Genomic DNA, 12,562 nt, shown 5'->3' on the forward strand with positions numbered 1-12,562 from the left:
ATGTGTGTTGTAGAGTACTAACAGTTTAAATTAAGGAGTTTCTAAAAAATGAAACCATCTTTGGATATTGAAGGTACATTTTTTAAGGAAGGGGGTGAAAGGTGTGATGATGCTGCTCCTTTAACAAGGTTATGCTGTCCTTAGCTTTTTGTCCCCCCCAGAAAGATTATAAAAGCAGTGACTCCAAAAGGTCTGGCTTGGATGGGTTTTAAGACCAATTTGATTGTAGCTAACAGATACTACCTCAGGTAAAAGGCTTTAAAGTTTAAAAATAAAACTTGTACAATGTTCCCAGCTCAGATTTGGTTTGGTTTTTGGCAGTCTGGCTATTCATTGAAAACAGTCAGTCAGTCAGTTTTGAGGCTGCTGATCCAAGAAATAGCTTCATGGAAGAGGGTGTTCCATGCTGCCATTTTTCTCTCTCTCGTAAGACCCTGAATTTATTTAACCTTTTGTGCCAAGAGCTGTTCATGGGGATTGTTGCAAGTATTTGAAACAGCATCATTAATCTGGATAGTCTGATGGGTTTGCAGATAGGTTAAGTTATTCAATATTCTGTTCTCTTTTGTTTGTGATTCATTCGGTAATATTGCAAATACATTCTGTTTTGTTTAAAACTAAGTGGTTAGGCCAGCTGCATCCCTCCTGTAATATCCACTGTACACCTGCTAACAACAATTAGCAAAGTTTGGGTCCAGGCTACTTTGCTGAAATGCTTTGAGGAGGTCTGGCCTGTTCCAGAACAAAAATGCACCATCGAAAGGATATTGTCCGTGTGCATAATGGCTTTGTAAGGCAACTGCTCTTCCCAGGACCATAAAAAAATACAGAAGGTGGTGTGCACAGGCAGACCATCATGAAAGCCAACTTTCCATCTATGGACTCTATTTATGTGGCTCACTGCTGCAGAAAGGCTGCCATCATAAAGGACCCATCCCACAGTAATAACCTCCTATAATCTCTTCCATCAGGCAGACGATAAAAAGCCTGAACACATGCATGAGCAGGTTCGGCAACAGCTTCATCCCAGTTTTTATTATATGGATGAAAAGCTGCTGCAATGTTGTTCAGGAGGGAACTAAAGGATTTTGATTCAGTGATAGGGAAGGAACAGCAATATATTTCCAAATCATGGTGAGTGGCTTGGAGGGTAACTTGCAGGTGGTGGCGTTCCCATGTATCGGCTGCCCTTATTCTTCGAGATGGATTCGGAAAGTGCTGTCTGAGAATCTTTGGTGAATTTCTGTGCTGCATCTTGTAGATAGCACACACTGATCGTCAGTGATGGAGGGAGTGGAAATTTGTGGATGTGGTACCAATCAAAGTTGGCTGTCCTGGATGGTGTCAAGCTTTCTGGGTGTTGCTGGACCTCAAGTTGGAGAACTGATTTCAAGTTGGCGTTGTTAGAGTACTGAAGAAACTCGAAATCTGGCAGAACTTCAGGATTCTGAAGAAGCACATTGAAAGCAAAACGTTAACTATGCTTCTCTACGAATAAATGCAGCAGGACCTGCTGAGTTTCTGCAGCACTTTCTGCTTTTACTTTAAACATTATAAATCTTGGAGAATGTATCATCCTTTAGATCCAGAGAGAGAACAGCAATAGGAAATGTCAGAGACTGGGAATGAAATGATCATCAGCAACACATATAACTGAAAGCAGTGAGCACAAAGCAAAATCCACTCCAAATATTCTATGTGTACTGCCCTGTGTCTGAATCTGTCCCTCCATGATCAACAGCTCATTACATTTCCAGTATCAGTAGAAATGCTTCCTGATAATCTGGTTTGGGTCTCAGCTTAAGTACAGCCAAGGATGGAGAATGACACAAGGAATCCAAATAATATTTACAACAATAAAGTGGGAAACATGTACTGATTACCTGAAGTAATCAACACACTTAATGTATTATACGCAGCAAATTTATAATTGATTCAGTGGAATTGATAAATGGTTAGCATCATTCATTGAATACAGGCAGCTTTTCACGATAAATGGTGGAAATGGTATTAAGTAATTTGCCCTAATATTGTCCTAATCTGCTATTTGATTGGTACATTCAACATAAACTGTAATCCAATAATGCTCAATGGGAATCTCTCTTCTATTTGACTCATTCATCTAACTGTAGATATGGTACTGTTTGATACATAATTTCACAAAGAGGGAGAGAGAAAACAGGGAATTATAGAACGGTTAGCCAGACGGCAGTGGTGGGAAAGCTGCTGGAGTCAATTATAAAAGATGAAATTATGACTCATTTGGATAGCAGTAACAGGATAGGTCAGAGTCAGCATGGATTTACAAAATGTGCTTGACTAATCTTCTGGAATGTTTTGAGGATGTAACTATGAAGATGGACAAGGGAGAGCCAGTGGATGTAGTGTACCTGGACTTTTTCTGAAAGCCTTTGATAAAGTCCCACATAGGAGATTAGTGAACAAACCTAGGGCCCATGTTACTGGGGGCAAAATACCGACTTAGACTGAAAATTGGCTGGCTGACAGAAAGCAAAGAGTAGTGATAAACTGATCCCTTTCGGAATGGCAGGTGGTGACCAGAGGGGTACCACAAGGTTCAGTTCTGGGACCGCAGCTGTTTACAATATACATTAATGATATAGATGAAGGTTTTAAAAGTAATATTAGCAAATTTGCTGATGACACAAAGCTGAGTGGCAGGGTGAAATGCAAGGAGGATGTTAAGAGAAAACAGGGGGACTTGGACAGGTTAGGTGAGTGGACGAATACATGGCAGATGCAGTTTAATGTGGATAAATGTGTGGTTATCCGCTTTGGTAGTGAGAACAGGATTACTACCTAAACGGAGTCAAGTTAGGTAAAGGGAAAGTACAACAAGAACTAGGTGTTCTTGTACATCAGTCAATGAAAGCAAGCATGCAGGTACAGCAAGCAGTGAAGAAAGCTAATGGCATGCTGGCCTTCATAACAAGAGGAATTGAGTATAGGAGCAAGGAGGTCCTTCTGCAGCTGTACAGGGCCCTGGTGAGGCCGTACCTGGAGTATTGTGTGCAGTTTTGGTCTCCAAATGTGAGGAAGGACATTCTGGCTATTGAGGGAGTGCAGCGTAGGTTCACAAGGTCAATGTCTGGAATGGCGGGACTACCATATGTTGAAAGATTGCAGCAACTGGGCTTGTATACACTGGAGTTTAGAAGGATGAGAGGGGATCTGACTGAGATGTATAAAATTATTAAATGATTTGACACTCTGGAGGCAGGAAGCATGTTCCCGCTGACGGGTGAGTCCAGAACCAGAGGATACAGTTTAAAAATAAGGGGTAGGCCATTTAGAACAGAGTTGAGGAGAAACTTCATCACCCAGAGAGTGGTGGATATATGGAATGCTCTGCCCCAGAAGGCAGTGGAGGCCAAGTCTCTGGGTAATTTCAAGAAAGAGATGGATAGAGCTCTTAAAGACAGTGGAATCAAGGATTATGGGGATCAGGCAGGAACAGGATACAGATTGTGGATGATCAGCGATGATCATAATGAACGGTGATACTGGCTCAAAGGGCCAAATGGCCTACTCCTGCATCTGTTGTCTAAAAGCGCAGAAGTCCAGTAGCTGTGCAAGATCTTTCAGAATCTTAATTTCAGCTGTAAGAAGGCATGTTACTTATGTAAATAATAAACGCACTTAAAAAAAATCTATGTTGTAATCTGAACAAACCTGATGATGTATGTACAGTTTGATGAGTTTTTTGCTGCTGGAGTTCCAACATGATCTGCTGGTGATTATTTTCCCTGAAAAAGCCTTCCACTGCTCTGGACTGTAGAAGTTTGCTCTCCCAAAGCTTATTGCATGAAAGTCAAGAGAGCAAATCAATTACAAAATGGGATTTAAAACATTTTAAGCAAGTTTCAGAATATTTCACGACAAGTCACTAAAAACGAAAAGCAAACAGCTCATCAGTGTAAGACTGATGGCATCCTGGTGTAAAACTTTTAAGAAACAACTCTCTCAATAGTGAACAGCTACAAATAGAGATTAATAGATTTCTGTGGAAGTATTCACTCATATGGGACAAAGCCTTGAAGGACTAAATATTCTAAAAGGTGTTGAATGTAAAGCAACATTCAGCTACCAACAGCATGGATTGTTCCTGATTGGCATAATCAAAAATTATGCTAAATATTATTCCGAGACTGTTAAACAAAAAAATAAAAGTACAAAATGTTGAAAATACTCAGCCAATGAGACAGCATCAGTAGACAGAGAAATAAACCTTACAAATGGGTAATGTTATAATGTTAGAGTTGTAATAGGTTTTGAACAAATTACTTTTTATTCATTCATGGGATGAATATTTCACTGGCTGGCCCAGCATAATTGCCCATCAGAAAGGCAGCAGTAAGTGGCATCTTAAACCACTGCAATCCATTTAGTGTAGATACATCCACAACGCTATTAGGGAGGGAGTGATTGGCTTTTGGCTCAGTGACACTGAAAGAATGTTGACATATCTCCAAGGTAGAATGAAGAATGGCTCAGGGGAGAACTTGCAGTTCCCATATATCTGTTGCTGTTGTCTATCTACATGGTAAGCACCATAATTTGGAAAGTGCTACCGAAGGAGTCTTGGTGGATTTCTGCAGTGCATCTCATAGATATATTCACTTCTGCTCCTGAGTAGATGTGCTGCTGCCTGAAAGTGAAAAGAAAACTGAAACGTGCAGAGGAACAGAAACAAAATGGGTACCAGAGATTATAGTAATTGATCTTAATATTGAGTTCAACAAAGCTATAAAATACCTAATTAAAAGTTGAAGTGCTGCTCCTTGCGCTTGCATTAAGCTTCACTAAAACAGTGCAATAAGCAGAGGTCATAGCTGTGAGAGCAAGGAGGAAGATATAAAAGGGTACACCATCAGAAGTTTGGGGTTACCTTTGCAAATTTAAATTTCCTTTTGAGTCAGAAGACTGAAAACAATAGATTTGCAAGGGAAATTAAAATATAAATGTTTATCTTCTTTTCAATACAAAAGATTTTACAACAAATACTACAAAGACGAGCCAGGCAATATAGGCCGTTACTGAAAGTGTGTTGCTGGAAAAGCGCAGCAGGTCAGGCAGCATCCAAGGAGCAGGAGCCCTTCTTCAGGAATGAGGAAAGTGTGTCCAGCAGGCTAAGATAAAAGGTAGGGAGGAGGGACTTGGGGGAGGGGCATTGGAAATGCGATAGGTGGAAGGTGGTCAAGGTGAGGGTGATAGGCCGGAGTGGGGGTGGGGGCGGAGAGGTCAGGAAGAAGATTGCAGGTTAGGAAGGCGGTGCTGAGTTCGAGGGATTTGACTGAGACAAGGTGGGGGGGGGGGGGGAAGGGAGGGGAAATGAGGAAACTGGAGAAATCTGAGTTCATCCCTTGTGGTTGGAGGGTTCCTAGGCAGAAGATGAGGCGTTCTTCCTCCAACCGTCGTGTTGCTATGGTCTGGCGATGGAGGAGTCCAAGGACCTGCATGTCCTTGGTGGAGTGGGAGGGGGAGTTGAAGTGTTGAGCCACAGGGTGGTTGGGTTGGTTGGTCTGGGTGTCCCAGAATATAGGCAGTTAGTATGGAAAGGATTTAAAGCAGAATTGGATAAACATTTGAGGAAACACAGAATTGATAGGAGTTATTTTCAATATTTTGAACAACCTTTTCAGTCCTCAACCCTCCTATTACAAAGATATCTTTTCTCAACTAATTTAGCAAGTGCATACAGAACACTACTACACACCTATCACCCTGACTCTTTTCAATCTCCCATAAATCAAGTTCCATCTTCAAATCTGTTCAAAATATGATTAGTCATGGTTAATATTATGGAAGTAAAATCATGTCAACCATATCAAACTGAATTCTGTTAGGCTGTACATGGCAAAGTAAATATAAGAAAAACTGTGGATGTGGATTTACATTTTCAGAAGGCATCCAATAAGATTCTGCACAAGGGGTTCTGACAAGATTAGGTATTATGGAATTCTGTTAATATGTATTGAGGATAAATCAAATTCAGGAAACAGGCAAGACTATGTTGTCTTAAAGATTACATGGTGGAACTAATGAAATGCCACAAGTATCAGCAATTAGACTAGAGCTATTTAGAGTCTATAAGGCAAAAGGAACTGGGTGTGATGTATCCAGGTGTACTGGTATTATGCAGCGTAAATTATAAGGAAGATATAAACAAACTGGAAAGGGATATAGTTAGGTTAAGTGTACATCACGCAGCATGGGGAGCATAACGTGGGAATAGGATGAAAAAACTGTTGATGTTTTAAGTGGTGATAAAATGCTACTTTTCAGGATCATTAGGGGCTTTTATATGAGAAACACAAAGATAGCACGTAGGTGCAGCATGCAATTAGGAAGGAAACTGTATGCTAGCCCTCATTGTAAGTGGGTTGTATAACAAGAGTAACAACATTTCAGTGCAATTCTATAGCACTTTAGATGGACAATATTTGAAACACTACATATCCTACTAGAATATAGAACATTACAGACAGTACAGGCCCCTCTGCTCTCGATGTTGTGCCAACCTGTGAAACCAATCTGAAGCCCATCTAACCTATACTATTCCATAATCATCCATTTGTTTATTCAATGACTATTTAAATGCCATTAAAGTTGGGAAGTCTACTACTGTTGCAGGTAAGGTGTTCTACGCCCTTACTACTCTAAGTAAAGAGCCTACTTCTGACATCTGTCCTATATCTATCACCCCTCGATTTAAAACTATATCTCCTCGTGGCAGCCAACACCATCTGAGGATAAAGGCTCTCACTGTCCTCTGATCATCTTGTATGGCTCTATTAAGTCACCTCTCAACATTCTTCTCTCCAACAAGAACAGCCTCATGTCCTTCAGCTTTTCCTCATAAGATCCTCCCTCCATACCAGGCAACATTCTGGTAAATCTCCTTTGCACCCTTTCCAATGCTTCCACATCCTTCCTATGATACGGCAACCAGTATGGTACACAATATTGCAAGTGCAGCCGTACCAGAGTACATGCCTTAGAATGGATGCAATGACAATTCATTAAATGAATTTCTGTGCTGAGTAGATTGGTCTGTGATTGAATAGATTGGACTTATAATCTCGGAGGTCTGTAATGTTCTTCTATTTTTTATTATCAGGTCAAGTATTTTTATTGCTACTCATAATTGGCATACGCTTAGAAAAGTAACACTTAGGACAGAAAATGTAAACTTCTGTGATAACAGAAGTACCAAATACCTGCTTCAGATCCTTGAGAACATGATCGTCAATACCTTCCTCAAGGAAAAAATCATGTACATTGCTGATGACATCCTCAATAACAGATTTATAGAGTCTGGGCTGTAAAACAAAAAACAATTTTATTTGCAGTTAGATATTTTTTCCACAGTTTTGACTTTTATGAGGTTGTTCCTTCCTTTTTTGTATGAGGTGGCAAAACAGTATGAGCCAGCTATAAGCAAACAGAGATAAAATTTCTTATGGGATTGCTCACAGCAGTGACGTATAGTGGATCGTAATGCACTATACATCGTTATAGTATAATGATAGATTTCCTACTGTCTACAGGAGTTTCAACATCTATGTTTCAAAAAAGATTATCAACTCTGCATTTAAAGTTTTGTAATCAAATCCCTTATTCTGGAGAAGCAGAATGCAATAATGCATACTTGGACGATTTGTTTGAAAAACAGATGCAGATGAGATATGTCATGTTATTCATTATTGCGGAGGCAGAAATCATTGGCAAATAAGAGGACAATTAATGAATTCCAAAACATTTATCAATGTTGTTTCTTAACTGTCCCCAGTCAGGTATGAAAATCATCAATGGATTTCTTTAACTGCTTTGACCTGAATTTATCTCAGTCCCATCAATAAAACAGATCTTCTGGTATTATATCTCATCACAGTTTGTATGACTTTTAACTGCACCAAGTGGCTATCTGTTCTCCTACATTAAGAACAGTGACTACATTTTAAGGTATTAAATGGCTGAATGGTACTTTGGGACATCACAGTCATGAAAGGAGCTACAGAGATGCAAACTAGTTAGACAATCAATAATGATCTCATTGAATGGCAGAACAAGCTTGTAGGGCTGAATGGCTTACTCTTGTGCCTATTTTCTATGTTTTTAATTCTAATTAATAGAATGCTTTGGTTGTCTGATGGTTTGTTTAAAAGATCTTCAACATTTAGGATAAAGTGAGCGGTGAAGGATGTATTAAGGATGTTAAGTGAAGGGGCTTTATTCAAATTTTCCACATCCGGTAATGAGCAGGTCAGCAGATACTACCTGAGTCCTCAGACTTTTCTGTCTTTATAATCTTCCTAATTTAGTTTCTATTGAGACATTCAAGAGATGATTTGATGATTATTAAATAGAGACAATTGACTAAATTTTACCATTAATTACAAAGTCCCTCCTACTCCACAAATCCTCAACCAACTCAAGCTCTTCTGAAAGAAAATTCCCTGCATATTTGGCATTAGCCTAGTGAATCTTATCTGGCCTTGAAGGTTGGATGATCCCTCCAACCCTGTTTGTACCATGCTGCCTCTGGATGCCTTCATGGGTAGGTTGACAGGTGCCTTTAAAGGCCATGTCCAGCACATTCATTGTCTGCCGGTCATACATATAGATATTCATTCCAGTCCTCTCGCTATTTGTCCATACCAACAACAAGGTGACAGGAGCCGAAAGAATGTTGTCTCACTCCAGGTGCTCCTTCCTCACAAAATAGACAAAACAAAGCCAATAGACACCCAGCTGGAGGAGGAACCACATATAGAGTCCCGAGAATTCTTCTCTTACGACACCTAAGGGGTCCCTGTCTTCCAGAGGAGGGTGAACATGCTTTTAATCAGGACAAACCCAGCAGGTCGGGGACTTCAAACCAGAAATGCCCTAGGGCTGCATGACCAAAATACCAAGGCCAATGGACTGCAATTACAAGGAGATCAAAGGAGGAACAAAGTATTGAGAGGCATGAAAGGACCTGACAGGAAAGAACAGGCTGGAAGGATAGGGTGGTGGGGTAGCTTTGTTATTATAAGATTGAACTAGCATGATAGCTGGAAATGATCTTAGATCGGAAAATGTAGAATCCAAACGACGGAGCTAAGAACTAATAAGGAGATAATGACACTGGTGGGAGAAATCTACAGGCCCGAACAGAAAAGAGAATAAATAAGGAAATAATCAGGGTATGTATAAAAGGTGGCACATTAATCATGGATGACTTTAAATTTTCATTTAGATTGAGAAAATGAAATTTGCTGAGGTTGCCATGAGAAAGATTCAACAGAGTGCATTTAACAATTTCCCAGGACAGCATGTTATGATCTAACCTGGATCAGACTATTTCAGATCTGATGTTTAATGAGGCTGATTTAATAAATGATCTCAGAGTAACATATCCCCAAGGAAACAGTGATAATACCAGTACAATTTAGCATTCAGTTTGAGGCAGAGAAACATTGGTCTGAACCAACTACTCTAAACCAAATTAAGGGTATTTACAATTAAATGAGGGCAGAGTTGGCTGGAATGTACTGAAAAAATGCATTTAGCAGAAAGAAAGCTGATGATCAATGGTAGACATTTAAGAAAATAGTTAGATTCTGGTAACATCTCAGGTTTGAAAAATTGTTAATGCAACCATATTATTCAATTAGGGAACAGAGAAAAAAAAAACACATACCAGTAGGCCAGATAGCTTCATATGCGTTTTTGGGAGAATATTGGGAGAATAGAATTTTGAGTCTATTAAAAGAATGTAACAGCAATGCATTTAGAATTACATAACGTAACCATGAAAAGTCAGCATGGTTTTATGAAGGAGAATTCAGACCTGACAATTTAATATAGTTCTTTGAGGAGGTAACAAGTAGGATGGATAAAGGGAACCAGTCGATGTAATATATTTGGATTTCAAAAATGCATTAGATATTGCACATAAGGCTGCTTAATAAGCTAAGATCCCGTGGTGTTGGGGGTAGTGCATTAGCATGGATAAAGGGCTGGCTAATTAACAGAAAACAGAAAGTTAGGATAAATGAGGCATTTTCAAGATGGCTATCTGCAACAAGTGTTGTGCCACAGGGATCATTGCTAGAGTGACAATTATTTACAATAAATACAGGAGTACCCCCCCCCCTCCGTATCTGTGGTATGTGGGAAGGCAATTGGTATATTTAGATGGCGGGTAATTGTGATAGGTTAGTGAGGAGGGTGGAGCTGATAGATGGGAAGAAGATGAGCAGGTAGGACAGGTCAAGAGGGCGGTACAGAGTTGGAAAGTTGGATGTGGGATGAAGTTGGGGGAGGGGAGATTTGGAAACTAGTGAAGTCAATGTTGATGCTGTGTGGTTGAAGGGTCCCAAGGCAGAAGATGATGCGTTCTTCCACCAGTTGGCAGGTGAATTTGATTTGGTGGTAGAGGTGGCCCAGGACGTACATGTCATCGTGGAAGTGAGAAGGAGAGATGAAATGGTTGGCCACAGGGCAGTGGGATTGTTCGTGCGTGTGTCTCAGAGATGTTCCCTGAAACGGTCTGCGATACCAGGTATGGAGGGACCAACTTATGAGCAGACGTTGAGTAGGTTGGGCCTGTACTTACTGGAGTTTAGAAGAACAAGGAGTGACCTTATTGAAACATAAGAGATTCTCAGGGGGCTTGACTGGATAGATGTGGTGGTATTGTTTCCCTTTATGGGAAAATCTAGAACCAGAGGACGTGATCTCAAAATAAGGGGTCACCCAATTAAGAAAGAAATGAGGATATTCTTTCCCCCACAGAGACTAGTGAATTCTTCACTGCAGAGGGCTATTGAGACTGGGAAACTAAGAATATTCACGGCTGAGATATTCAGATACTTAATTAATAAGGGAATCAAGGGGTATAGGTGGAAGCCAGGGAAGTAGAGATAAGGATTATCAGTTCAGCCACGATCTCATTAAATGGCATAGCAAACGGGTTGGGCTGAATGGCCTACTACTGTTCTTATGTCATATGGGCTTTGTGCTTTGGATAAGAGGGAGTCTATAGATGTACTGTACTTGAACTTCCAGAATGTATTTGACAAGGTGCCAATTAAAAAGGTTATTATGCAAAGTAGACATACATGATTTAGGGGATAATATATTATCAGATAGAATATTTGCTGGTTGGCAGAAAACAGGACATGAACAAATAGATAATTACAATCACAATAGATGATACTATTATCATTGGCAGGATGCGACAAGTGGCATCCTGAGGTCTGGGTTTATATGAATGACTTAGTTGAGGGGAGACAAAGCTTGGCAGGTAAATTTGCAGATGACACAAAGATAGTTAGGAACTTACGTTGTGAAGAGGACATAAAGAAGTTGAAGAGAAATAAGTTGAGTGAATGGGCTAAAATCTGGCTGATGGAACATATTGTGGGAAAATGTGTAATTATTCACTTTGGCAGGATAAAAATGCACAGTATTACTTAAGTAGAGAACAACAATTGAGGTGCAGAAAGTTCTAGGTGTTGTAATGATTATTAAATTTTTGTGACGTGTGCAAATATTAAGAAGGTTAGTGGGATGCTACCTTTTATTGCAAGAGGAATTGAATATAAAAGGAATTTGTACTTCAGTTATACACAGCACTGATGAGGCATATCTTGAATGTGATATCCAGTTACTTAAGAAGGTTATAAATGTGTTGAAGATAATTCAGAGGAGGTTTGCTAGTTTGACATCTGGAATGAGTGGGTTGTCTCGTGGAAAGATTGAACAGATTGGGCTATTCCGTTCTTCTAAAGTGAGGGTTAACTCAATTAAAGTTGATAAGATCCTTGGACAGTGGACCGGAAAAGGATGTTTCCTCTAGTGAACCAAAACGAGAGGGTATTGTTTTACAAGTTAATGACATCCTTGTAGAAAAGTAATTAAAAGAACATTTTTTCTTTGAGGATTGTGCAACTTTACAATTCTCTGCTTCAGAAAGCATTGGAGGGGGGTTACTTAATATTTTAAAGCAGAGTTAGATTTTTGTTAGGCAAAAAAATTAAAAAGGGTAGAATAGAAATAGAATTTGAAACATGAGCAGAACAGCTATGATCTGTTTGAAGACAGAACAGGCTCAAAGGACCAAGCAGACTATCTCTGCTTTAAATTTGAATGATCCTTCTACAGATCCCTGTTGTGCACTGTCCTCCCTCAAATGCGAGAACACTTGAATATGGAGTAATGTGCTGCATAGTGCAACGTGGTTGCCTACAATGAGGCATTTTTTAATTCTTTCATGGGATGTGAGCATTACGGAGAAGATCAACATTTGTTACCCAATCCTAATTGTTCTGAAAGTGGTGGCACTTTATGGCAGCAAGGTGGCTCAGTGGTTAGCACTGCTGCTTCACAGCACTATGACACAGGTTTAATTCTATTCTAGGGTGACTGTGTGGAGTTTACATATCCTCCCCCTGTCTGCATGGGTTTCCTCTGTGTGCTCTGGTTTCCTCCCACAGTCCAAAGACATGCAGGCTAGTTGAAATAGGCCATGCTAAATTATCCACAGTGT

General features: G+C 39.9%; 1 protein-coding gene across 1 annotated transcript in view; it reads right to left on the reverse strand.

Annotated features, from left to right (window-relative positions):
• Positions 1 to 12,562, reverse strand: part of LOC122552715 (stonin-1-like) — a 113,407-nt gene that overhangs the window by 46,041 nt on the left and 54,804 nt on the right. Inside the window, exons 4-5 of the mRNA XM_087990996.1 lie at positions 7,242 to 7,343; positions 3,694 to 3,817 (exon numbers count right to left, since the gene is read on the reverse strand). Coding sequence (XP_087847122.1) covers positions 3,694 to 3,817; positions 7,242 to 7,343 — 226 coding nt within the window. The remainder of the gene's footprint in view (positions 1 to 3,693; positions 3,818 to 7,241; positions 7,344 to 12,562) is intronic.

This window comes from Chiloscyllium plagiosum, unplaced genomic scaffold, assembly GCF_037043375.1.
Source record: "Chiloscyllium plagiosum isolate Xiang-an unplaced genomic scaffold, Cpla_swu_hap1 HiC_scaffold_10, whole genome shotgun sequence".
In the NCBI taxonomy this organism is placed as follows: Eukaryota; Metazoa; Chordata; class Chondrichthyes; order Orectolobiformes; family Hemiscylliidae; genus Chiloscyllium; species Chiloscyllium plagiosum.